The sequence below is a fragment of the Saccostrea echinata genome, unplaced genomic scaffold (assembly GCF_033153115.1).
Source record: "Saccostrea echinata isolate AGI-Se365-2 ecotype Australia unplaced genomic scaffold, CSIRO_AGI_Sech_v1 ptg000009l, whole genome shotgun sequence".
In the NCBI taxonomy this organism is placed as follows: Eukaryota; Metazoa; Mollusca; class Bivalvia; order Ostreida; family Ostreidae; genus Saccostrea; species Saccostrea echinata.
The window spans coordinates 26,607,501-26,633,502 of record NW_026889758.1 but is presented as its reverse complement, the minus strand read 5'-3'; the positions used below and the strand labels follow the sequence as shown (position 1 = coordinate 26,633,502).

General features: G+C 32.4%; 1 protein-coding gene and 1 long non-coding RNA gene across 2 annotated transcripts in view; both read right to left on the bottom strand.

Annotated features, from left to right (window-relative positions):
• Positions 1-399: 399 nt before the first annotated feature.
• LOC133183523 (uncharacterized) lies at positions 400-1,408 on the bottom strand. Its single transcript, XR_009720661.1, has 4 exons — positions 1,393-1,408; positions 1,073-1,318; positions 817-925; positions 400-497 (listed from the first exon to the last, which is right to left on the bottom strand). It is a non-coding gene; the product is annotated as an uncharacterized LOC133183523 (long non-coding RNA).
• A 17,468-nt stretch (positions 1,409-18,876) lies between these two features.
• Positions 18,877-26,002, bottom strand: part of LOC133182118 (activator of 90 kDa heat shock protein ATPase homolog 1-like) — a 19,965-nt gene continuing 12,839 nt past the window's right edge. Inside the window, exons 6-9 of the mRNA XM_061316844.1 lie at positions 25,551-25,621; positions 22,094-22,243; positions 21,605-21,706; positions 18,877-20,691 (exon numbers count right to left, since the gene is read on the bottom strand). Coding sequence (XP_061172828.1) covers positions 20,467-20,691; positions 21,605-21,706; positions 22,094-22,243; positions 25,551-25,621 — 548 coding nt within the window. The 3' untranslated portion in view covers positions 18,877-20,466. The remainder of the gene's footprint in view (positions 20,692-21,604; positions 21,707-22,093; positions 22,244-25,550; positions 25,622-26,002) is intronic.

Below are 26,002 nucleotides of genomic sequence, written 5' to 3'. Positions count from 1 at the left end.
GCGAACGCTCTAACCACTGCGCCACGGGTGCGACTCTAATGTTATGATTCAGAACTGAATTACGTAGATATACATGTATGTCACAATATATGATTTATCCCATAGATGCGAATCGATACATTCCATAATAGGGCTAGTTAATGGTGTGTATCATGTCATTATTTGATAGACTTGTTTTCAATTTAAATTTCATTTAGATGATTTTTTTTATTTATCCAAAATGACACAAAAGCATAAAGCTTTTTAGGAATTCAGTGGACAATGGAAAACATTTTACTTATGATAAGCCGATAATTTAAGATAATATTAATTTATAATTTGAAATTTTTACCTTAACCTAAATCTTCGCTCTGAATAATTTATAAAGTAGTTTTAATATTCTTTTATAAAGAAAAAAAGTTTTGAATTTGGACAGACAATTTATTGTAAGTCTATATATATTGTGAATATCAGGCAGTTCCCTCTTTCCTCTTATCCAGTTAATTCTCCATCTGAAACTTCAAATAAGCGGAACTTGAGGCATTTTGCCAATGTTCAAAATTTAAATAAGTTTACGTCAGTAAAAAGAAATATACAGAATAGAAGAGTAAATTTACATTTATATTCATAATAAAAAGAATATCAAAGAAAAAATTTCAGAAAATAATTACATTCTTTAATGCATATCTTACCAGAAAATATTGGAAATTAGAAATTTGAAGAAAAAAAAATGAGGATAAATAAAAAATTCTTATCGCAATTCAAAAGAGAAGAATGCAGTTCGAAAGTCGAAGTTCTTATATTTTCTAGATAACACCACAAATATCAAAAAACTACCTTGTGGACTGAAAATTTCAGTTTCCGGGAGTAGTGGTTGTATATAGAGATTGACTAGAAAACAGGATACTGCTGAGCACCAATGGAATAAATATGGCGAAGATAATCACTGAAAAAAAAGAAAATGTTTGTTACCAAACTTTTGTTTTTTAATCATAAACTTGATGTTATATAAGGTTAATCTTGTATATTTACAAAGCGTACATATTTATTAAAATAATATGAATATAAAAAATATATAAAAAGGCATTCGTACAAATAATAGCAATAGGAATAATAGATCCTAGTCCGCCGCTCCCAGCTACTCCTGTGTTCACCCCGGTGGCGACATACTGTACGCGGGCTGGTTGATAATAGGTGTATGCCAAGGGTTTGGAATATTGGAGACCGTACACTCCGTGTCCGTGACCATATCCCCCAGCCTCGGCGGTGGTAGAGATGGCAGCAACCACAAGAACTAAAGACAGTATGGCTCTGTAAACACCCATGATCACAGGAAAGGCTAAAATGAAAAATATTTTTAAAAACTGTGTCAAAAATCAAGACTGGCATTTTTGATTTGTGTTTTTAATATACCTGAGCCTGGAATAACTGTGTTCAGGAAAATACCGCCTTTATCCTTAAATACATGTCTACCCTTCCTCGTTCAACATGCATTGGCAAATGGGAGAGAAGAAAACAAAATACGGAAGCATGTAGAAAAATCGACATGTAATACCAGTTTGATTGGTGTCCCTGAATAAACCAATTTGACAACATTTAATGCAATTGGTAATGCGTAATAAGACATTGTTAATGTGTATTTGTACATCTGGAAAATGTGTGCCGACGTGCTCTTTCCATCAATATCAAGATTCTCACAACTGATGCATTTTTTTTTTTCAAATCTAGAGTGGATTCTTGGAAATGTCAGTTAGACAATCAATATAGGGGATAGCAACATGAGTAAAATTGGTTTTTAGACATTATCATATATATATATATATATAGAGAGAGAGAGAGAGAGAGAGAGAGAGAGGGGGGGAATGAATTTAATAGCTACCCATTGTATACTGTACATGTATAACCTGGGTTGGGGCAGTTTACGCTTTATAAACCGCGAGACGGTTTATAAAAAAAAAACGTAAACTGTTCCATCCCAGGTAATGCCAGTATATCTTGGATAGGTATTAAATTCATTCCTTTTAATTTAATTTTCCATTATTAAGTGTAGAAAATAAGACAGTTTCTCCTTCAAAAATGCTTACGAATTGTACATATTTTAAATGTAACATCAAGCGGATTGATACGTTTTTGACGTAAGTCATATAAATAAATTGTAAATAAATACATATAAATAACAGGTTTTCGAATATAAATATCCACTTTTAGCATAGAAATAACAAGAGTTAACACATATAATAAAGTTACCGATAAAGATCAGTAGATTATCTAACCTGAATCAAATGTTTTTGCATAAAATAATTATGTTTTTTGAATATAAATATCAACTTCTCAAATATATATCACATGATTTCGCAGATAAATCTCAGGATTTCGCAAGTTAATCGGGTTTTATACCTGAATAATTTAATTCTGGTTATAACGCGGTATTTGATTGGACAAAAAAAATTTCTTTATATCGTATAAATTGGGTTGCTTACGTCACAATGGCTTGCGTCAAAATCGTATCGATCCGCCTGACGTAACGTTTAAATTTTGTACAATTTGAAGTGATTTTCTTAAGGGCAATAATCTTTTTTTCCTACACTAAATGAATGAAAATTAAATTATAAGGAATGAATTTAATAGCTAACCAGTTTATACGGTATAAAGTGGGTTGGGACAGTTACGCTTTATAAACTACGAACTATCTTGAGATGTTAATACAATACAGTGAATTTTTTAACTATTGCAGCTCCTAAGAAGACTTTTTCTTTAAGATAAAATGTTCCTACATATGTACGAGAGTTATTCAAAAAAGTTCGTGGACAAATACTATAATTGTCTATTTAATGATTCCACTGTCAAATGTGTGTGTACAATAATATTTAATATAAATCATGATTTAGTAAATGCATAAATATTGAAATTTACAAGTTATGGGCGTAAATACTTTGTATATACACTCTTTTCGATCTTTAAAGACGGTGATTTTAACAAAACTATTAAGAAAAAAAAAATTCCCTCTTGGATTTTCAAGACAAATATTTTGGCATACAATGTGTATATCAGCACCATACAAATTGACAAAAACGCCAATGACCAGGAACGTTTTGAACAATCCTCGTAAATATCTATACAAAAGCAATGATTACCCTGTTGTGGCTACACCAGCCCAAGGGGCCATGGCTTGAATCAATTTGAATTTGAACAGCTTGAGGAAGCTTGCATAATGATATTATTAATTAATGACCCTGGTGTTGTTAAAAAGACTTTAAAAAGATTTTGCCTGTATTTGCAAGTAAAACTTTGGTCCCCCTTGATGATCGATCCTACAACCTGTTCTTGAAAAGATTTTTAAATACATTTTCTTTTTCCAATCTTTTTTCGATATTCAAATAGAAAACTTTTATCCCCTACTGTGGTCACACCTTACCGTCGGGATCATTATTTAAACAAACTTTTATCTACGATATCTGGGGCTACCCCTACCTGCGGATGCTTGTATATATAAAAATATTTTAAAGATTTTGTTTCCTTTATACTCGATTTAAATATTTTAACGCATATTGTTGCCCCACTCTAGCCGAAGAGGCCTCGATTTGAACAACCTTGAATCTGAACTAAAAGGAGATGTTTTTATTATAACGATTTGTTGTCCTGCTGTTCTTGAGAAAAGTTATAACTATTTCCCCATATATGTTTACTCTCTGTTCTGCCATTACCCTAGCCCCGGGGACTATGCTATAAACATCCTGGATATAAACTCAATAAGGGGGGTTTAGAAATTTAAATAATTTTTTTTTTATAAATTCAACTAAACATAACATATTTTTCACTCATTACATCATACTGAACATACGTTCCTTAAGTGGCAAAAGAATAGACAATTGCATTAAAAAAAATCAGAGTTTTTATTAGTAAAACTTAATTTGAAAAAGAAAATATTATTACATACTAAAATACTTTCTAAAATATACAATGTATAATCAAAAGAAATTAAAGGTTTTTTATGCTTCAAAATGGTGTCAGGAATATAAATGATTAGATCTAATCCTTGATTGAGTTTCTTCACTTGTATATGTGATATGTGAAAGTAATTGGCTTTTTGATTTTTATTTTACATTAATTTTTTTCAATTCTTGTTTGAAAAGTTTTAATAAAAAGAAATGTTATACAATAAATTCCCCAAAAAATTACTTTTTTGTCCATTTAAGGAGGGATTCTTATATTTCTTGTATTTAAACATTAATGAAATATTCATTGATTCAAGAAGACATTATTATTACGTAATGGTATCAATTAGATTAAATTTGACCGTTTTATTTTAAAAGCAAGATCGGGTCAAGATCATTATCTTTTTCCTTAACCTTAGGAATAACAAAAAATATTGTTGCAAATCATGTAATGCCTTCTTCTATTCCAAAAGATAATTTTTTTTTTGCATAAAAAGATATTAAAATATAGGGTTTATCAGATGATACTACCAAATTGACATAAATGATTCAACTGAAGTAGATATTGGCTAATCCGAATTTCCTCTATTTTTCTTAGATTTTTAGGATATATTAGTTTTTATATGCTTCGTATATTTAGATTTTTCTTATTTTCACATATGGTAAAGTAGTCATATAAAGATACAAATTGATTCAAAAACAACAAGTTTTGACCGTTTACTAAGAGAGAAAAAACACTTTTTACGGATTTTTGGGCTCAAATCTGTACTTAGATCGGCCGCTTTTAAAAGTTAAAAAAATAGTTGTTTGTTTGGAAAATTATTTTAATTTGATATATTTTAAAACTTCAGTCCATTACTTTAATTTCACTTACATTTGAAATTTTCTTTTAGTCTTTGATTGTTTAAAAATTTAAACTAAATTCATTGTTCTATAGTAATTTTGAGAAGCGGAAAAGGAGATATTTTCATACGCAAAAATGTAGTCCCTGCTAGATTTTAAACTCTGTTTACCATTTCTATTTAAAGTTGTACAGTTGTGATGAGGAAAGAAAAATATGATCTTTTAAATCTCTTACATCTAATTATATAAGACATATAACCATATATACTTTGAATATTTCATATAGTCAGAAACCAGGCAAGAATACCTCCTTAAGTCGATTCTTTAAATCTAAGCCAAAAAAGAATTTTGATATAGTACAAGTTTTCTTACAAAAAATACTAGATTTTGAAGTGATCCCATTTTACCTTATTTTGTTGCACTCCTGACATCTGATATGTATTTTATTAAACATTGTTTTAAATTTTTAACACAAAATAACTCATTCAAAGTTTGTAAATCAGTTCGTCGTTTTGATATTTTTTATCATTTACGGCAATTTTTCCATATTTTCTAGACTTCAAAATGTGATTATTTGCTTGTGTAATATATATAAAAATGAAATATATGGAGAAAACAAACAGTATTCAAGCTCAAAAGTCCATTTAACAATACAAAATAGGAGCAGAGCAAACATGAACCTTAAAATATCAGAGGTGGGGTCAGGTGCCATGGAGGAGTTAGCATCCCCTGCTGACCGGTCACACCCGCCGTGTGCCCCTTGTCATGATCGGAAAATAACGAAAAAATTCGTCGACAATTCAGTGTGTAAATAATGGGCTAACAATTAGTATGAAAAACGTCAGTCAGCATTTGACTCAATGATAAATTGTATTTGCTGACAAGGTCATTGTATCGACCATAGAACTTACGAAATGATGACTTTAAACGAGGCTGCTGATATTCTTGTTTCATCAACTTGTTTGTCAATAATTTACCCCGTTTTAGAAATTGTACATACGTAGAGCATGCTCTTGCATATTGAATCAACTGAGAGATATATACCCCGTATGCTGGTGATGAAGGTATATTGCTGCATAAGTAAGGGAAGTTGACGATTGAAAAGTTAAAGTCATCACGTTTATCATAAAGCTTGGTTGTTAGATTACCATTAACGTCTTTTTCAAGTAAAATATCCAAATATGAAACAGATATGTCAGACTCTGTTGTATCTTTTATCTCAAGCTCACCGGGATATGTCGTATCGACACAAGAATGAAAATAGCTGTTGTTAATTGAAAATACGTCGTCGATATACCTAAATGTCGAGTTGAAGGCCACAGCAAGTATTTTCTTCTTTTCACGTACAAAATTTTGGATAAATTCTGCTTCATATGAATATTAAAAAAGGTCTGCTAATAACGGGGCGCAATTGGTACCCATGGGAATTCCAATAGATTGTTGGAAGACCTGGTCTCCAAAAACCACATAGATATTGTCAATCAGAAACTCAAGCATCTTTTTAATGTCAAGTTCAGAGTACTTGTGTGTACAATCAGAATGTTTTTTGAGAAGATAATTTTACAAATGACCAATGACAAGCTAAGTAAATTTACGAGTTCCATTTTTATTGAAAAAGGAACAGTCAATGATATCAAAAAGCCTAGACTATAATTTATCGTGAGGAATGGCTGTGTATAAAGTTGAAAAGTCGTAAGTTTTTAAGCTGTTGATTTAGGTAAAATCTTTGATTTCAAATTTTTCAAAGGTTCCTTGGAATTTTTAAGTATCCACATCTGATTTACAACACTTCTCCAATATATTGTTGCACAGTACTCTTGAAGATTCTCCTTCACTACTGTTAATATCTTAGTGAGGAGTAAAGAAAGAGGCTTGATTGAACATTTACTGGAACCCGCTATGTATCTTTGTAAGGATTTTTATGAAGTTTCGGAATCCAATGTAGATATGGTAATTCAAATTCATTTTGGTTGTTTGGAATATTAAAAATATTCAAAATTGACATATGATTTTTAAGAATGTCTTCCTTAGAAAGGGAACTATGAGTATAAGTTGGATTACCACTTGTAGAATTAAATCCAAGTTCCTCTGAAATACATTTAATATAATGAGCCTTACAAACAAAGACAATGTTGTTACCTGATTTGTCAGCAGGGACCAGTACGTACTGATCATGTAATCTATCTATTTTTTTTTTCACTTCTGGATTATTGAATACAGAAGGAAAGATGGTTTTCATATTGCCCCTCAATCTTTTAATGCGCGATTTTAACATCTGATACATTTAATCCATTCTGACAAAGTGTCAAGGTTTTCTTTTTCATGTCTGGCCCATCGCCTGGCGTAATCCTCTACAGAATCCATAATATTTAAGAAATTCCGAAGCCAGTTGAAGGATCGGGGTTCTCTATATTTAGGACTTTTTAAAATTAATGATCTAAAGTCCTCTTTATTAACTACATGTATATTTACGTAACTAGTAATAACGTGTCCAGCAGGACTATAGTTATTGGGTGAAGAAGAACATGTACACGATGGAGGATTATGTTTCAGATACTTGATATCTAGGCACTGTAAAGTTTTCTTGTAATTAAAAAGTCTGGAAGCAATAGTCGATGTATATTTGTAGGAAATACAAGGTGTAGTCTTGACTAAAGAATATTAATAAGTATGTATAGAAGTCCTTTCATCATAAAACTTGGATCTTTAAAAAAAATGTGGTGCACTCTTGCCCATAGAAATATAGATCTGAAACACACACAAACCCTGTAATTGATAGATCTATTTGGTAAAAATGTTCTTTGTGCCTTTATTTTTCAAAAAAGATATCAGAGAATCATACACTGATAAAAGTTTTTCACGCTAGGGAGCAAAACATCAAATGTTACACTCCTGACATAATTGGGTATGCACAGATACTTGACTCTCATTAATGCTACTTGTGATTTATATAACATTTTTAAGTTTTAAATGGTATATCACTTATTGTTTTACACTTGGAAATATTCTGTTTTATTTAATTGTCATACGGATCTTTAAAATAAATGTTGTTTAACATTTTCTCTGTTGTACTCCAGACATAGTATAACATTTTTCAGTATCAGCCATTTGGTAAAGCAAAAGTTGCTGCAGTCTACATGTAAAGCTCAATACTTTGAAAATTATCAGGAAAGTCTTTATTTCCAACATAAACCATTATTGTCTATTTCACAGATCTTCAAACATTATTAAAGTTTCAAAATGTATTCAGTATGAAGACCACCTTTAACAAAATTATCTTAATGTAACGAAGTGTAGTCATATCTAAATATTATTATTTAAATAATGTTATTCTCTGGTAAAAGGTAGCCTTTGACATTGAGTTTGTCATCCCTCAATATTTACTATACACTCCATACAAACTCGATAATTTTCATATTCATCATATAAGGAAACTATTTACATGAAAATGTCATTATTGTCTGATTTGAGTCAACACATGTTAAAACTAAGACTGTACAACAAAAGTTTGGTTAAAAATGTATTTAAGAAACCAGTATGAGAGTAGGTGGAAATTCCTATCAAATGCTCTATGACTCTTTACCATGTGGTTCCAGAAAAGACGTTGAAAATTTAAATAGTTTACGAATAAAATACAACATACATCAGACAGACAGGAGGAAGTCGAAAAAAGCTCACTTGATCAGCGTTTGGTCCACTTCAGCTACAAAAAAAATTATATCAAAAACCAAAAATATGATGTTGAAAAAAAAAGGCCTCACAAACTGTACTGTTCTGAGAAAGCATTTTATCCACACTTAAAGCATCTGCTCTAGAGTCGCGAGGTAAGGAATTGATCCTTACGTCGCGGGTTCGAATCCCACGGAGACCGGTCCATCGAATGAGACTGTATAAACCGAGGTCCCGTGTCGCAGTATGTGCTGGTACGAAAAAGATCCCTCACTACTCAATGGCCCTGAGTGTCGAGTACAGGTCAAAATTTGTAGCTCTCCACCGGCAAGTGGTGGCGTCTCCATATGAGTGAAAAATTTTTGAGGGAGGTTAAACAACAAACAAAACCAACATTAATAACTTCTAGAATTAATGTATATTTCTGGTAAGTTCACTTTTCAATTTAAGCTGTATACAAAGAAATTATTTGATACTTGATTTTTTTTTGGGGGGGGGGGGGGTCTCTTTGTTTGTTTGTGTGTGTGTGTTTTTTTTTTTTTTGTTTTTTTTTTTTTAGGTAGTCCCGTCCTCAAATTTTGAAAATCAGCAGTTCAGGAATTGAAAGGCCTCACAAATATGTCTCTGAATTTAGAAGGTAATCTACATTTATACCCATGGTATTTCATCATTGTAGTTAATCATACTATATAGCTAAAATTATCAAATCTTAAATATATTTTCAGAAAAGCACCAAATATAGTTTTAATTGAAAATTGATCAACAAATATATCTTAGGCTTTTAAAAAAACTCTAGGTATCCAAGCATTTGGAAAAAATTGCATGTTTTTATACGTATTTGGTATTTCAGTTCTTCTGTTTCCTTTACGTGTTGTATAATACATAGTGTAAAAAGTGCTATCATTGCAAGACATCACAGATTACTTCTAAAATCATGTTATGCTGATAAGCATTAATTGGTATCTAAGGCTAGGATTGATTGATTAATTGATTGTATGTTGTTTTACGTCCCGTTCGAGAATCTTTCACTCATATAGAGACGTCACCATATACCGGTGAAGAGCTTCAAATTCAGACCTTTACTCGGTACTCAGGGCCATTCAGCAGTGAGTGTTTCTTATTGTGACAACGCCTACCGTGACTCGGGGCCTCGGTTTTTAAGGTCAAATTCGAAAAACCTGCAACTTTCACTTCAAATTGCCGAGCGTTTGGCGAAAGAACAGTTGCTGCCTATTTTTTATCGACTTAGGTCAGTCGCGGCTATGATTCGGACACACGACCTTCCGATCACGGTCTAAGGCTAGGAGGAAAAGGAAATTCGATTTCTCTAAAAGTGTATTTATTTTTTTACTTGTATTGAGTATAAATGTCAACTTCTTATCAGACCGTTTCTAAGACTTTCTAAAAACCTTGAATCATACTTAGATGCATAAAATAAAGCTTTATTTTGAGACTTTTTTGATAATAATTTTAAGAGTTATCGTTTCTGGCTGAGGAGTAGATATTCTTAAATTAATATTGTCTAATAAAGTGTGTAAATATTTTATTCGCTGTCAAAATCATAAAATACATTTAATTGACAGAACGCTTGATTTCACGACATCTGTAGACAAGACATACCGATGTTTTTTTTTTTTAAGTAGGGATGGCAATTTGTGGCCGGTTACTCGTTCGACACGATGGAAATCGGTTAGAAAATCTGCAATCGGTTAGTCGAAACCCTAACGAAAATGCACTATAGTTTACTTTAGTTAACTAAAGTAAATACTTTTATACTTTGATTTACTTTAAAACTTCACTCGAACTCTTTTTGATATATATATTTATTATACTTCTGTTAAAATGTTTCCTATATAAAGTTAAGAAGGTAAAATAACTATCTTTATAGTCTCAAAATTTCCACACATAGCAAAGCTATACCCCGGGGTATAGTTTTTGCTATCCAACCCTCGGAAAATTTTCATGCAATTTTTACCGCCAATTTTGATTTCCTGTAATCAATCTATAGACTTATGATGTCATCCTGACTTCAGTAGCATTGTGACGTCATCAGGATTTCAGCTCATTCTAGCAGTGTTATCTTATTCCAAATACTTGTTCAAGACTTTTATAATTTTTTTTTCATGTTTTTACTATAAAACTGTAGTTTCAGGTAAATCCAACCCTCAGAAATTATGATATACATCAGTATAATAAAACGCTTATCCACTGGCTGTGAGTGGGATAGCTCTTTCATCAAACCCTTGACAGGAACTATTCCCCTCGGGCAAGCCCTCGGGGAATAGTTCCTGTCGCGGGTTTGATAAAAGAGCTATCCCACTCACAGCCAGTGGATAAGTGTATAATATATATATATATATAGAGAGAGAGAGAGAGAGAGAGAGAGGATATTCAATTTTTCAATGTTTTGTAGATGAATATGGAATTTATTTCACGAGTGGGATGGGATATATTGATATTTTACACGGGTGCGAAGCAAGAAATATCAAAATATCCCGTCTCACGAGTGAAATGAATTCCATATTCATCTACAAAACATTCACTTTTCTGTTAATTACATTTTCTTAGATTTTCCCTTTGCCTCTGTCTTTTCGTAACCCAGTGTCAAAGGCTGTGACGTCATAGTTGAGCGGTTGAGACGTCATAGCTAAGCGATTGCGAGATTGAAAAACGTAAACATGGATTTTTAACGACATATTTGGAAAAACTTTGGCAGTATAACTATTAGTCTCTGTCAGGATGGCTCATTAACTATAACAGACCAGGGATTTTTTTTTAATATAAAAATCACTCTTCGTGAAGGGACGGAAAAAATTAAGTTTTGCCGCACTTCTGATATTCTCACACTGTGAGAATACCATTTTGATATCCTTTCACACTGTGTCAGAATATCACTTTTATTCAGTAAATGAATTACAGTATTTCACTGTTGAAAATGTAATATATATATATATATATATATATATATATATATATATATATATATATATATATATATATATATATATATATATATATAAAGTGTTCGATAAAGCATATTAAAAAAATATAACCTAACTAACGTCTCTCTCTTTTTTTCGCTTTTGTATATATGAATAGAGCTTACTTACCTTAGGAGGAAATCTGAGAGTGTGGAAAAACGTAAACAACTGGAAGATCCGAAAAAATACAGAAAGGGAAGATAGTTTTTTTTTAAAAAAGAATACCAAAACAAAATCCTTTTGACACTGCAAACACATTGAGAAGCTAGTGGAACACCCAGACTCGAATCAGCAGAGGTCAGTGATTTGGAAGTTAAACAAGTGACGGATATCATCGTGTCGTCCAACAAAACGTCCTCTCATCCGTAAGACATAAAATAGCAAGATTACAGTAAGCACAGAAAATAGTAGACAGTGGGAACATCCAATTTCTGCATATAATCAGCAGCTTATATTGGGAACAAAAGCCTTTGGTAAAGGCGGCGAAACAGTGATTGTTTCTCTTTGCGGTGTCAAATGGACCTGCAAATTCCTGATGACACCTAAACAGCACAAAAGTACAGGGATAGAAAGTTGTGATTCACTCATTGGCAAGTCGATCTGTACTAACGGAAGGCAAAGCTAGACCTCATCGGGAACGAATAGTAATAAAAGATTTTTTTTTTTTGCCAATTCCCTTACCGACCTTGTCCCCAGACATGAACCCCATTGAACAGGTGTGGGATGATTATCGTGGTCATAAAATTAATGAGAGAGCCCCAAAATATGTAAATATTCAGGAATTGAAAGGAATGGCAACAGTTCCCCCAAAAACTGCCTTAGACGACAATGAGAAGGGAACTGTATAAAAATCGTAGTTAATATATGCATTTCTAAATGTTAATGGTTAGAAAGTATTGAAAATTAATGAATCTTTAATTTCCAATAAAGTTTAGAATGCTTATTGTCAGTAATTTTGCTAATATCGAATTAAGTGAAACATTGCAGTCCAATTCCTTTGAAATGTTTCAACCATTTAAAATGAATGTTAAGAGATGAATGTGAAACCTGTATTTATTAACGACAGTTTAAATCTACTCTATTACATGAAGTCCAAAACTTTATATGTTATTTGATAGTTCTGAGAGCACGAGATGTTTAAAGAATGGTCGTAAATTAGCAATGGCGGTCCCTAACTTTTGCGTAGGTATTCCCATGTCTCACCCTTACCCTTTGGATCAAATGATTTTAAGTGAATATCATAACAGTCAGGTATATTTAATTTGTCAGCTTTCAATTCTGTCTTCATTGATATTTTAGAAGAATTTACCTAATAAATACGTAATTATAAATGTACAATGTGTATCATTTTGTGAAATATTAAACTACTGTGGCCAATTTTAGCCATGTGGCTATTCTCTATCAACTTCAGTCTACCCAGAGAGGTTAAATACATATATTCATTTTACATATATTCATTATAGATTGCAGTCTGTCTATGCTGGGTTTTTTTTTTATTTTGGATGTTAATTTTTTTTTTAGTTTTGTAATTGCCCATAACCAAAGGGTCATGATGTGAACAATGCAGATTTCACCACACAGGAAAACTTTCAAGCTTTTACCTTATTTTACTCGTTCTTACTAAATCTCACCACTCTGACTCAGGTGCAATAAAATTCATTATAGAAATTTATAAAAACTATGTTTTTATTTTAGAATTATGAAACATAACATTTACTGCATACTCGTTAGTCTATGTAGTTCGGAACACAGTAGTTTACACTGGTCAACCTGTGTATATCTTTTTTGCATATATAAACATAAAATTATCGTCATCTCCAGGACCAAATCTGCCTCAAAGCATCCTTAAGTAGAGATTTCAGTTAATCAAAATGGAGGACCAGTTATTTCTGATTTCAAAAAAATGAACATCATGCATATTATCTAGTGATGATCTTAACGTCTGTAATATGTTGAACATGTACTTTCATATTGCTTTGAGATATGTATATGTAAATACATACATATACATGTACGTGTTCTTGCATTTTAACCTTCCATCAGCACAAATGTTTCGATATACATATTTATGAGGCAGACTAGTAATATATGATCGTCTTATCTATTTATCCATTCATATATATTCTTGAATTGGTAAGGTCCGAACAAGTGATAAGAAAACGGTGCATGTCCACTGTAAGTGCATTACATAATGCAAGAAATTTGAATCTTTGTTATTTTTCATAAATGGCATACTTTGCTTGTTTGTTTGTTTGTTCTTTAAATCCTCTCGAGAATTTTTCACTCATATGGAGACCCACCACTTGCCGGTGGAGGGCTACAAATTTTGATGTATACTCGGCACCTAGGGCCATTGAGCAGTGAGGGATCTTTTTAGTGCCAGCACCTTCTGCGACAGAGGACCTCGGTTTAGTCCGTCTCATCCGAAGGACCGATTTCCATATCCTTACGTCCCGAACCCGCGACGTAAGGATCAACTCCTTACTCCAAGACTCTACAGCAGACGCTCTAACTACTGCGCCACCCGGGCGACAACGGGCGACAATGTCATACTTTAAATAGAATTAAATGAAATGAATAGGTAAATGTACAATTGTGTAGATAGATATATATTTCCTTTCTTGGCCATGATGTGCTGACCAGTAATTATATAAAGACATACTTGATGCAATCTTTTGGCTAAGGATAAAGTTCAAATGGAATGATCTCGTGTATTTTAAAACAATGTGTATTCATGATCATATTTATTTAGGCTACCTAGTGTTCAAGATGTGCATCAAAACCAAATTGAAAATGAATACCCTTAAAATTCAAAAAGTACGTCATCGTGACCTACTTTTGAGTCAACAAGACATGAGGTCCTAAGATGCATCAACTGACAAGATTTGATGTTCACAATCCTTTAAGTGGACAAAATATCAAACTTTTTACAAGACATGAATTTAGGTTAACTTTGAAGAGACCTTGAGACCACGACCTTTGCCCCAAAGTGTTGCCTTGAGCAATTTTTAATCTGCATTATGCGTAAGTTTGGTGACAATCTGCCCAGTGGTTTTTGAGAGGAAGATTTCTGAGCAATCACTACTTTTGTGTTTATTTCCCAAATTATCTCCTCTTGTTTAAGGGTCACATTCCTATTTTTAGTATAATGAAAGCCCTTGGGCCAGGTTACTCTGTGACAAATTTGATAAAAATGACCAAGGGGATCTTGAAGTATTGTCCATATTCCAAAAAGTTTATACACACCGCACAAAAACCATAACATTCGCTTTTTGAGCCTTTGGCTCAAAAGAGCTAAAAACAAAAACATTCAATACAATTAGGAAAAAATATAGATCTTAGTTAATCTAAAACCGATGTGTGCACAGTATACACTTGAATTTGCACTTTAAATCAATGAAAGATATACGTTCATTCATTACCACAGTTTTCAACATCACACTCTGCAATTAATATATCCTCAAGCGAATAAATAATATAATTTTCAGATCTGTTTAATTATGTTTTAAATGTATAAACAGCAATTCCGTCGGAAAAGAAATTCATTTTTTTTTCAGATCTAAGCTCAAGATCGGCTTAATTTATCTAACACTCATAAAAACAATATGCACTATAAACATTATACTTCTTCCCTTAATATTTCCTCAAAAATTAATTTAATTGAAACATTTCCAGATTTGATTGAATTTAATTACTAGTATTTTGATGCAAAAGAAATTCATTCGATCTTCGACTTGTACCTAATCCAATAGACATAACATATTTTACAACCTCTCCATCACACTACTGCAATAACATTTCTTAACCAGAACTCTCTGTCGATACTGAAGCTCTGTTGGTTTGTACATATAACAAAGGAAGAGAAAAGTAGCACTTGGACATGAAACTTTGCAACAGCAATAAACAGAATAATTACCCTTAATTTAGTCTCTTTTTGTGGCAAGATTGTAATCAGACTAAAACTGCAGGAGGGGTAACCTTTTAAAAGAATTTAACAGGAATTTCAATTTTAGTAACCATGGCATCATCATTCAACAAAATAAAAAAAACAATAAAGACAATAATGTTTTTTAGTAAAGTCTAAGAGTGTGCCAAGTACGTTCTATTGAAATCAGACCAAAACTGTAGGAGGAGTAGTGTTTTGAAAGTATTTCAAGAACATTTCAATTTTTTAGTAACCACGGCAACATCATTCATCAAAATCAAAAGTTGATATAGAAAATTATGTGTCTTAGTGTAGTCTACTTGTGTGCCAAGTTACACTGAAATCAGACAAAAACTGTGGGAGTAGTAAGGTTTTAAAAGTATTTCACAGAAATTTCTATTTTTAGTAACCTTGGCAACATCCTTCATTAAAATCAAAAGCCAATACACGTAGTAGAATTACGTATCTTAGTGCAGCCTCTTTGTGTGCTTAGTTATTAATATTGAAATCAGATCAAAACTGTAGGAGAATTAGCATTTTGAAAGTTTTTTACAGAAATTTCCAATTTTTTAGTAACCATGGCAACACCGTTCATTGAAAATCAAAAACCGATAAAAAGAATTATGTATCTTAGTGTAGTCTACTTGTGTGCCAAGTAATACTGAAATCAGACCAAATCTGCAGGAGAAGTAGCATTTTGAAAGTTTTCCCAGAAATCTCTATTTTAGTAACCATGGCAACATCGTTTATTGAAATCAAAAACCGATACACAGAACTATCTATCTTAGTGTAGTCTACTTATGTGTCAAGTTACATTGAAATCAGGCCAAAACTGTGGGAGGAGTGGCGTTTTGAAAAATTGTTTACAGACGGACGGACAGCTAGACAGATGGACGGACGACGGACACCTTACTGTCGCATAAGCTCTTCTATTCTCTGACCAGTAGAGCTAAAAACTTATAATTAAAATCAAGTGGTATAGATTAAATGTGAATTCTAAAAATCTCCATAGAACTTTTGGAAAATTTAAAATCTGAAAACTTTTTAAACATCAATAGCATTAAATCATATGGCTTTTCTCTGTTTTTTGCGCTAAAACAGGTGGGTTTTTTTTTTTACATCATAGACAACTGCTTCCTTAATAAAAATGGATCTGGTAAATTTTCACATCTTGTGATTGGTCGTCTATAAATCATTCTGATTCAGCCACATACAAGTATTGTGAAGTCGCTATTAAAATGATGCTGAAGTTTCTCGTTAACAATATTTATATAGTCTTCGGAAACCCGGTCTTCTCTTACACGAGAAGACAACTCTTGATATGGCCATCAATTCAACAATTACATATATTGACATTTTATCAATTAATAAGTTACTTTCATTCAAATATCGAACTAATATATCCAACTGAACTTGAAATAAGAGACACAGCAGTTTCTGCCACATCTGTTTCATATTTGGATGGAGAGGACTTATATACAGGCAGTGCCTGCTGTCCAATCCTATTATGATTATGCATAATAAAATATTGTTTAAATTAAATATTTGGATGTTTTATTGACTAATACCTGTATACATCTTGATGGTACATGATGCGTCGTGACCCCGACCTCAGATGGATCCTCCTTCAACGGTTGTTTCGGTGTTGTCCACTACAAGCTCTAGAGGTATGCCGACTGGGTCTCCGCCTTCACTGCAACACATTGAATGTTCATTCACTAACACATAGTCTTAGTGTTGCACTTTCCACTGCTCTTCTCGCTTCTTCCATGTCCACATGGATGCCATTTCTGCCTCTCTACCCAGGCGTCACTCAGTGCCTGTTCCACCAACAATCCGCAAGGCCCTCCACATCCATAGATTGCCCTACAAATTCACGGCATCCAACTTCCACTGGGATATCCCATACTCTCCAGCCCCGTTGATGGAGGATCCACCTGCAACCAGATCCTTGTATTTATTCATTTTCGGCGATAATGGCCAACGAATGTGTTACAAATCAAACGGGATGACTTCAGCTTTTCCATCGTCAACTTCCCTTATGTAACAATATTTGGTATAACGTATGTGGTGTTTATGTTTCCCAATTGATTTTATACCCAAGAGCATGCTCTGAGCACAATAATTTTTAAACCGAGCCAAGGTACTGAAAAAAAGATGATGTTACAAGGACTTCAAGAACCCCGTTAAAAGTCAGCTTTTCGCAAATGCCAAGGTCGTTATAATTACTTTGTATATAAAACCTATCGTTGGGTCGTATTTTGTCTGACATGTTTCCTACCATTAGTTAGGCCTTTGCTTTTGTACTAAATTTTTACTTAAGATTACTCTGTCTACCTGATCAATACATAAGCTAACAGCGGGTGTGACCGGTCGACACGAGATGTTCACTCCTCCTAAGCACCTGATCCCTACTCTGCTGTTTCCGTGTTTTTGCTGTTCACGATTCACTTTGTCTACTGTATTTAAAAGATGGTTCACTGATCACTGTTCACTCTCATGTCCTAGGGCTATGAATTTTATCTTTGTTTTGTTTCCCTTTGTCCTTAGTTGCATGTTTTATAATATATATACATATTCAAAAATATTTCAGATTACAAATGAAAGAATATCATACGTTTGCAAAAAGCATAAAGAATCTATGATAATGAAGTCATGAGAATAGATATTTTCATTCATCCAGGCCTCTATTTTGAAAAGGTTTGCAGGTATGTAGTGTCCCCAAATAACCCAATGCTTTCACTGCGCGTCAAATACTTTGCAATACTTTAAACTCCAAATAACAAAGTGAAAGTCAGAAAGATTTACAGACCCTATTTTTCCACCATAAGTGGAACTTTACTGTTCCCTAGACTGTGTATTACACACGAAATAGAAATGTTTGTATCAATGTGAATAAGTGTCACCCTGCTATTTTTAAATTCTTTTTAGAATCCTGTATTTTTTTCCCACATGAAATTTTGAAGCATATTCCAGCCCTTTCTTGCCCCAGGGACCATAAATTGAACAAATATGAATCCGCACTAAAAGTTTTGTCCTACACTGTATATATTCAAAGTGAATATTTGAATCCTTAGTGAAACTTGAAATCCTGGGCCATAGTTTGTAGCCACTCTACCCAAGAAGGCCATGATTCAAACAAAAACCTTAAATAAACACAACCTTAGAATGCTTGCATAATTATTATACATGGCAAGTCATGACCCTTCTGATTTTCATCAGATTTTTAAATATCCCCACATAAAAATTCGATGCACTAATGTGGCCCAAAAGAATCTGGGGGAAGAAGACGAGCCATGTGCCCATGCCCATTTTTCGGCTATGCAAGAACATTTATTGGAAAAAATCTCTCAATTGTTCGAATTACAGTAAGTGAATTTTTTTTAAAATGAATTTACTGATTTTTTATCGATCGTTATGTAGGCATATGGCTCAGCTTATCCCCCCAGTTTCTTTCCCCCAAATGCAATGTTTAAAAAATAAATTTACACTACTTGAGGATTCTTCTCAGAAAAAACAATATCTAAAAAAAAATTCAAGCAACAAAGTTTCATTTTTTTTTTACTTGAAATAAACCTGTCACACATGTATCAACAGAAAGGAAATGGCTTCATTTAAAATGCAAAATACTTAATTCAAACTTTGATGAACACTCAATGTATGTAACCTGTACTCTACATATAAATCCTCTCCATTGGTATTAAATGTATTTAAAAAGTGTAGGCAAGGATGATACAACTTTCTCACTTATTGGTATCAAATAGTTTACAAAATTACAGTACACATGACTTTCATGTAAGAATTATATAATGAACCCCTGGAATGAAAAAAAAATGTCTATGTTGCACTTGACCTGGAGTATATATATATAAAAATGCATATCTAAGTGCATAAATGAAAATCAAGTACAATCAAAATATAAAAGTTTGAAATGAACACAGTGTCAACTGTTACAAAATATACTTTTTTCTCATATTTCACAGATCTGACCTAAAAACAATCTGGAACATTGAAAATCAAATAGTTTAATTAATACTGAACCTGAATAGTATAATATTTATCACAGGATGTAATATGTATGTTAATTAAATGAAACACAATATCCTCAGCAGCTGTAAATACTTACATGACAATTTAGTTCTTTTTTAACATTTATGCATGACATTGACCATAACCTTATAATAAGCCTGGACTTCATAAAGTCATAATTTTCCAGTAAAGTTTTGAAACAAACCAAAGATTTCATTGCATGTTTGTCAATAAAAGCACTAAGCATATAAAATAAGAAGAGAAACAAGTTTCAATTATTAGTATACATTTTGTAATCGCATTGTTATAAAACATGTCAGTCACCTTGCTCTCCTAATATAAAACACAAAGTGTGATAGTGTGTGTATTTTAGAAACTTGCACATATTTTTATTTAATGGCAACTGAATGAACAAAAAGCTTAGTTCATGTATAAATAAATATTGATGACAGGTTGCCTATCTTTAAGTTCATATGAATTTTATTTTGATAAATATTTTGCAATAAAAAAAATGTCATACAGATGAAAAATGTACCTTATGTAATACTGTCCAGAGGATGAATAATGGTACGGGATTCAATGAATTGCATTATATATATATATATATATATATATATAATTTTGTAGGTATGCAGGCATCCTGTAGGACTATGGTATGGCTCTGGCTGATGTGGTGTATGATATATATATCTCTTCAATAAATATGACCTTGAAAAAATGTTTATCCAGGGATATGCGCAATGTAGGTTGAAGAATTCGACATAATCTGCATGATAAACTGTTTTTTAAAGTGTAAAAAAATGAAAGGGAACTCTAAAACTAAGACGAGAAGGGAACAGAAAATCGAAGCAAATTCTTCTTTACAAAGTATGTACACCCTGACACAATAAACCCCAATAATGTATCAAGATACAATGTGTGCTGTGCCAGTAATGCAATAATAGATCACTGATGATAAAGTCTTACAGTGATATATGTACAGCACTTCAAAAATAAATTCTTCTTGTGTTGTTCAAACCATTTCTCAATATTAATGCAAGATACCCTTGGAGAGATTTCTCAGAATTCGTGAATTTTAGAATATTTATTTTAGATTTTCTTTTCATTAGTATATACTGGAGCCAAATCCAAACACTTGTTTCATTCTGTTCCAATAGTTGATGGACCAGCCTTCTTTTGTTTTCTCATATTCTGTGTCAGGAACACCAGTCTGTGTATAGTTAAGCACAGTACAGTCATCTTTTTCATCAAATTCAAAAGTCACTGTAGAATAATGAGCATCTGGCCATGATTTCACTCTCCAACGCTGTACTATTTTCTGATTAGGTATCTGCAAAATATTTTCATAGGTTACAATTTTTACTACTATATTAATTGAAATATATATCTTAGATAACAATGGATATAGCTATTACTGCACTCATAATGTTCATAACATTAACACTTGTAAAGAACTGTCACAAGAAAGGCTGACAATGGAACAATTCGAACTTCCCATTTTTTGTGAAGAATGCATATACTATAAAATAAAGGAAGTACATGTAACTCTCTGGCATTTGCTTACAATTATGAAGTGAAGAGAACCTAATTGCATATTATGTATCCAATTCATGTGTCAATGGAATGCAAATGTGTATATCACAGTGATATACATGTACATCTGTTCTGTAATGTACAATGTAGCTGCAATGTGTTTTAAGTGATAACAGCTGTAATGTGATGTGATGTATATGTAACTGTTCTGTAATGTCATAATAGTATACAGCTGTAACATGATGTCACACTGATAAAGTGTTTAAAAATCGATTTTAAAAAAATGTTTAAAAAAAAAAAATTGAGTTTGATGATTTCTATTAATTTTGCATTTTTGTATCATGAATCTTCTGATGTGTGCATAAAAATGTTCATAAAAGGTTGATGTTTGTTATTCCAGAGTGATAAGACTAATATAATCTCCCATGTTTGCATGTGGATAAATGATAATTTTAATGTTAAAAAAATTGAAAAATCACTTCAGTTCACAGAACACAGAAATACATCTTACTTATCATATCTTCTCTAAATATTTAGGTATGTTAATGAATTGATTTTCTATTGAAGTTAGAATTTTATATTTGATCTACATGTACTACTAGGTCAGCTGTGTAAGGAATCTTCCAACCAGAAGCAAACTACAGAGAAGGGGCAGATAATCTTACTCTGATATCATCCTTAATGAATGAAAAAGAAATTAATATGCTTACCAATTCTACAAAATCGCCAGTTATATTTCCATGCAATAGAGAAAACCGACCTCCCTTTTCAACTTCCATTTCCACTGGGCTGGCTGAAAATGCCTGAACCATCTATAAAATAAAATTCAAAATGCTACAGAGTTAAATTAAATATGTTGTACAATCATAAAAACATGTATCAGCAATTTCTGTCAGCAATTTAAGTTTTATCAGTAATTACATTACTAAACACAATACAAATGATATCAGCTCTTTAATACAAATTCATCATAGAAATTTAATAACAATTTAATGACACTTATACTAAGGACTGTTTTTTTAAAAAACATCAGAGATTTGCTGAATTTAATCATAATGAAGTATTTTTGTCATCAAGGCAAACAGTGAATTACTGGACATAAATTGTTTTCAAGAGCTCTCTCTGAGTGAAGAAACATGTAAGTATTAGTCCAATATACTGAAAATAAAAATTAAATAAAATTTTTCACATTTCTTTACCTGCACATCAGTAAGGGCCCTGTATAGGTCCTCTGCCCGACATTTGAATTCCTCCTTCCCAACAATTTTCTTTGTATGAATTTTTACTCCTAAGGGTTTGGAGACTTTGGTATCAACCACATGCTTGTTCATTTCTTCTTTAGATTTATTCTTCAAAATATGTAAATGTATTATATATAGAAAATATAATTATAATAACAATAGTTTAATAAAACAGGTAATAATAATACATGTATACACATGATCGTAAAGAAAAGAAAATCCAGAATTTAAAAAGATATCTGTGTATAAACCTTGACAAGACTGCTCCCCCCTTCTAATCTAATGTAATTACCCTGCCCAGGGTTCACTAGTAATGCAACATGAAAATTTGTATTATGTATGAAGTTTGATGAAAATATTTTAAACAGTTTCTTTCAAAGTGAGTTTTATACACATTAAAAAGTAAAGTCAAAGGTCATTGCCAAGGTCAAAGTAAAAAAAAAATTGGTCACAGTTGACAGATGCTCATCAAATTACATATCAGTGCATAAGCTTACATAACAAGATGCGTTTGTAAAACACTAATGCCCCCATATGCCAGCTTATGGCGAAGGTTTAAGTTTCTTACAGTGATGGTCAAACTCCAAGGTGAAGGTCAAGACATCAAAATTGGTGGAACTCAAAAAATGCCCTGTCTCAAGGAATATATGTGAAATATGTAAAATATAAAAGCCCTAGCACCAATTGGTGAAAAGTTTTGGCAAGGTTATTTCAAAAGGTCAAGGAAAAATGGTCAAAATTAATGGTGCCCAAGCGATGGTCTTGTCAGAAGAAATACACATGTAAAATTTATAAGCCTTAGCACCATTCTAAAGTTATGGAAAAGGTTAGAGTTTTCCAAAAGTAGGTCAAACTCCAAGTTCAAAGACAAAAGGTCAAAACTGTTGGTACCGAAGAGAAGGTCTTGTCACAAGAAATACACATTTGAAATATGAAAGCCCTAGCACCAACCATTTAATAGTTATAGCCAAGGTTAAAGGTTTTAAAAAGTGGGTCAGATTCTAAGGTCAATGTCATTGGTCAAAATTGCTTCTACCCAAAGGAAGATCTTGTCACAAGAAATAGGCATCTAAATAAGAAAGCCCTAGAACCAACAGTTCAAAAGCTATGACCAGTTAGGAGTTTTTCACAAAGTAGGCCATACACTAAGGTCAAGGTCAAAAGGTAAAAATTGTTGGTATCCAGAGAAGTTGTTGACACAAAGAGTACATGTACAACTGTGAAATATGAAAGTCATAGTATTAACCATACAAAAGCTATAGCCAAGATTAAAAGTGGGTCAAAGGTCAAGGTCAAAGGGTAAGAATAGAATGGCTGTAACCCATTGGAAGGTCCTGTCACAAAAAATACACTTGTAAAGTATGAAAGCCCTAATATCAACTGTTCAAAAGTTATGGCCAAGGTGAAATTTGCAAAAAGATTTGCAAAAAAAAATCAAAATAATGTTTGTTGACTGCTTACACATCTCATGCCTCCTTTGGTTACACACTGCCAACCCAATGCTATATCAAACCGAGGTTTTATACTTGTTTCATACTTTTCAACAAGAAAACATTGATGTAACCATCAATTGTCGCCCGGGAAATAAATAAAGTAAACAATGGAAATGAGTCTTGATCATCAAACCACTTCGATATGTGTGAAAAAGGCATGCGTCTAAATGATGGAGACGATAGTAGAGACAATTTTGAAAACTTATAGTCGGATGAAAATCGAACAAAAACGATACCCTTTTAAACTTTATCAATTCCTCAAGTAACTGTTGGCTGCATAAAATATAATTTGAAACCAGACACATGCATCACCTATTTTCAAAAATGTCTTTCACTTTAAGATTATAAAACATGAACTGTGTAAAGTACGTTTTTACGTTTTTATGCGATAAGTAAAATTCGATGTTCTAAAAAAAGGGACCTGTCATTTTTTCGATAGTAAATGATAAGCAACTTTATATATTAAATATGAAAAACATATATATTTTTACAGATTCACTTTATGGAAGTAAAATTATTGTGTATCTCGTAATTTATAAAGGGAAAGAACATTCTGATTAACAGTCTTTTTAATGTTTAGAAAACCTTTAATTCTGAATAACTTCTCCCACCTCAATCCCCATATACCAACACTTAAACTTATATGTATAGAGCAGCCCGGTCCTCCGGGCTGCAATAACACTTGAACTTAATGGTAATCAGTGTGATGTGTACTCTTGAGTAAATTAGTGCTCAAGATGCTGCCAAGAAAGCAATACTTCTAAAGTGGTTAATTTTATTTTATACTTTTCAAATATTTTTGTGAACTGGTCAGATGAAGTAGAGAGTGATAATATAGCTATAGTCTTCCCCATAAACTTTAGGTCCAGGACCTCAGACCAAGGTATTTTTGAACCCCTGCCTAAGTAATAATAACTGCAAAAGATCTTTTTCAACTGAAAACAAGAAGCCAATAGGCCACATTGCTCTCCTGGGCACTTTGATTAGTGAAAAGCAGAAATCAGTTCAGTATTGATGTGTTTAAATATTTAAGTGGTCCCATTCTACCCTAGGAGGGGTGGTGAGGGGGTCAATCATTTGACCTTGAATCTACACTGCCTGAGGATGCTTCCATATAAATAAGATTTATCACAACTTTGCTTTTCTTGAGAAGATTTTAAAAGATTTTTTTTCCCCATGTATTCTCATGAAAAACACTGATGGCCCATTGTGGCCCTACCCTACACCTGGGGGTCATGATTTGGACAAATTTGAATCTACACTACCTGAGGATGCTTCCATATAAATATGACTCATCATGGCATTGCTGTTTTGAGAAGATTTTTTTCCCATATAAAGCTATATAAAATTTTGATGACCCACTGTGGCCCCATTTAAACCTGTGGGTCATGATTTGAACAAACAAATCTACACTTCCTGTAAGAAGTTGCTTCATTATAAATATGACTAATCATGGCTTTGCTGTTTTTGAGAAGAAGATTTTTTTCCTATATATACCTATATAAAATTTTGATGGTCCATTGTGGCCCCACCCTAAACCAAGTGGTCATGATTTGAACAAATTTATTAAATCTGAACTATGTAACGAACTTTTTACTTAAGTTTCATCATGTTCATCTTTTCTGGCCCAGTGGTTATGGAGAAGAACTCTTCAATTGAAGAAACTTAAATAACCTTTACCCATGAATGCTTTGTGGCAAGTTTGGTTGAAAATGGCCTAGTGGTTCTTGAGAAGAATTCAAAAATGTATGAAGTCTTCAGATGACAGACAACACACGGCAGACAGACGCTGGATACTCTTCGATCGAAAAAGCTCACTTCACCCTTCAGCTCAAGAGCTTAAAAAAGTAACTTCAATGTTGCACAAAGAAAACAATGTTGCTTTTGCAACTCTTTAAACTATATATTTTTGAATCACTTACTGTTCCTGTTACAGTCTTTGCTGGTGCTTGCTGTCCTCCTTTCGTTGGTAAGATAACACCTTTACTGTACTCTGAGAATTTAAAATACATAAATAAATCTACATTACCAATGCATAAAATAATTTTTAGAAGTAATTTACAACAAAAATTGATTTCCAATTTTGCTAATACATATTGGAATAATAGTACATTCAATTGAACTTGCAATGAAATTTCAGTATTAAAAAAAAAAAAACCTTAAAAAATTACACTAGTACTAATTGTAGGTATTGAGATTATCATTTTTTTGTGTCAGCCAATCAAAGCAAAGCATTCGCTTTATTGCTAATTCAACCTAATCTTGTATATTTTACTAATATGTGTTTATATACTGAGTCTCAAAGCATTTCATCAAAAATTAAGGAAGTTAAAGCTATTTCAATTATATCAGTGATTTTTCTCATCCCATGCGC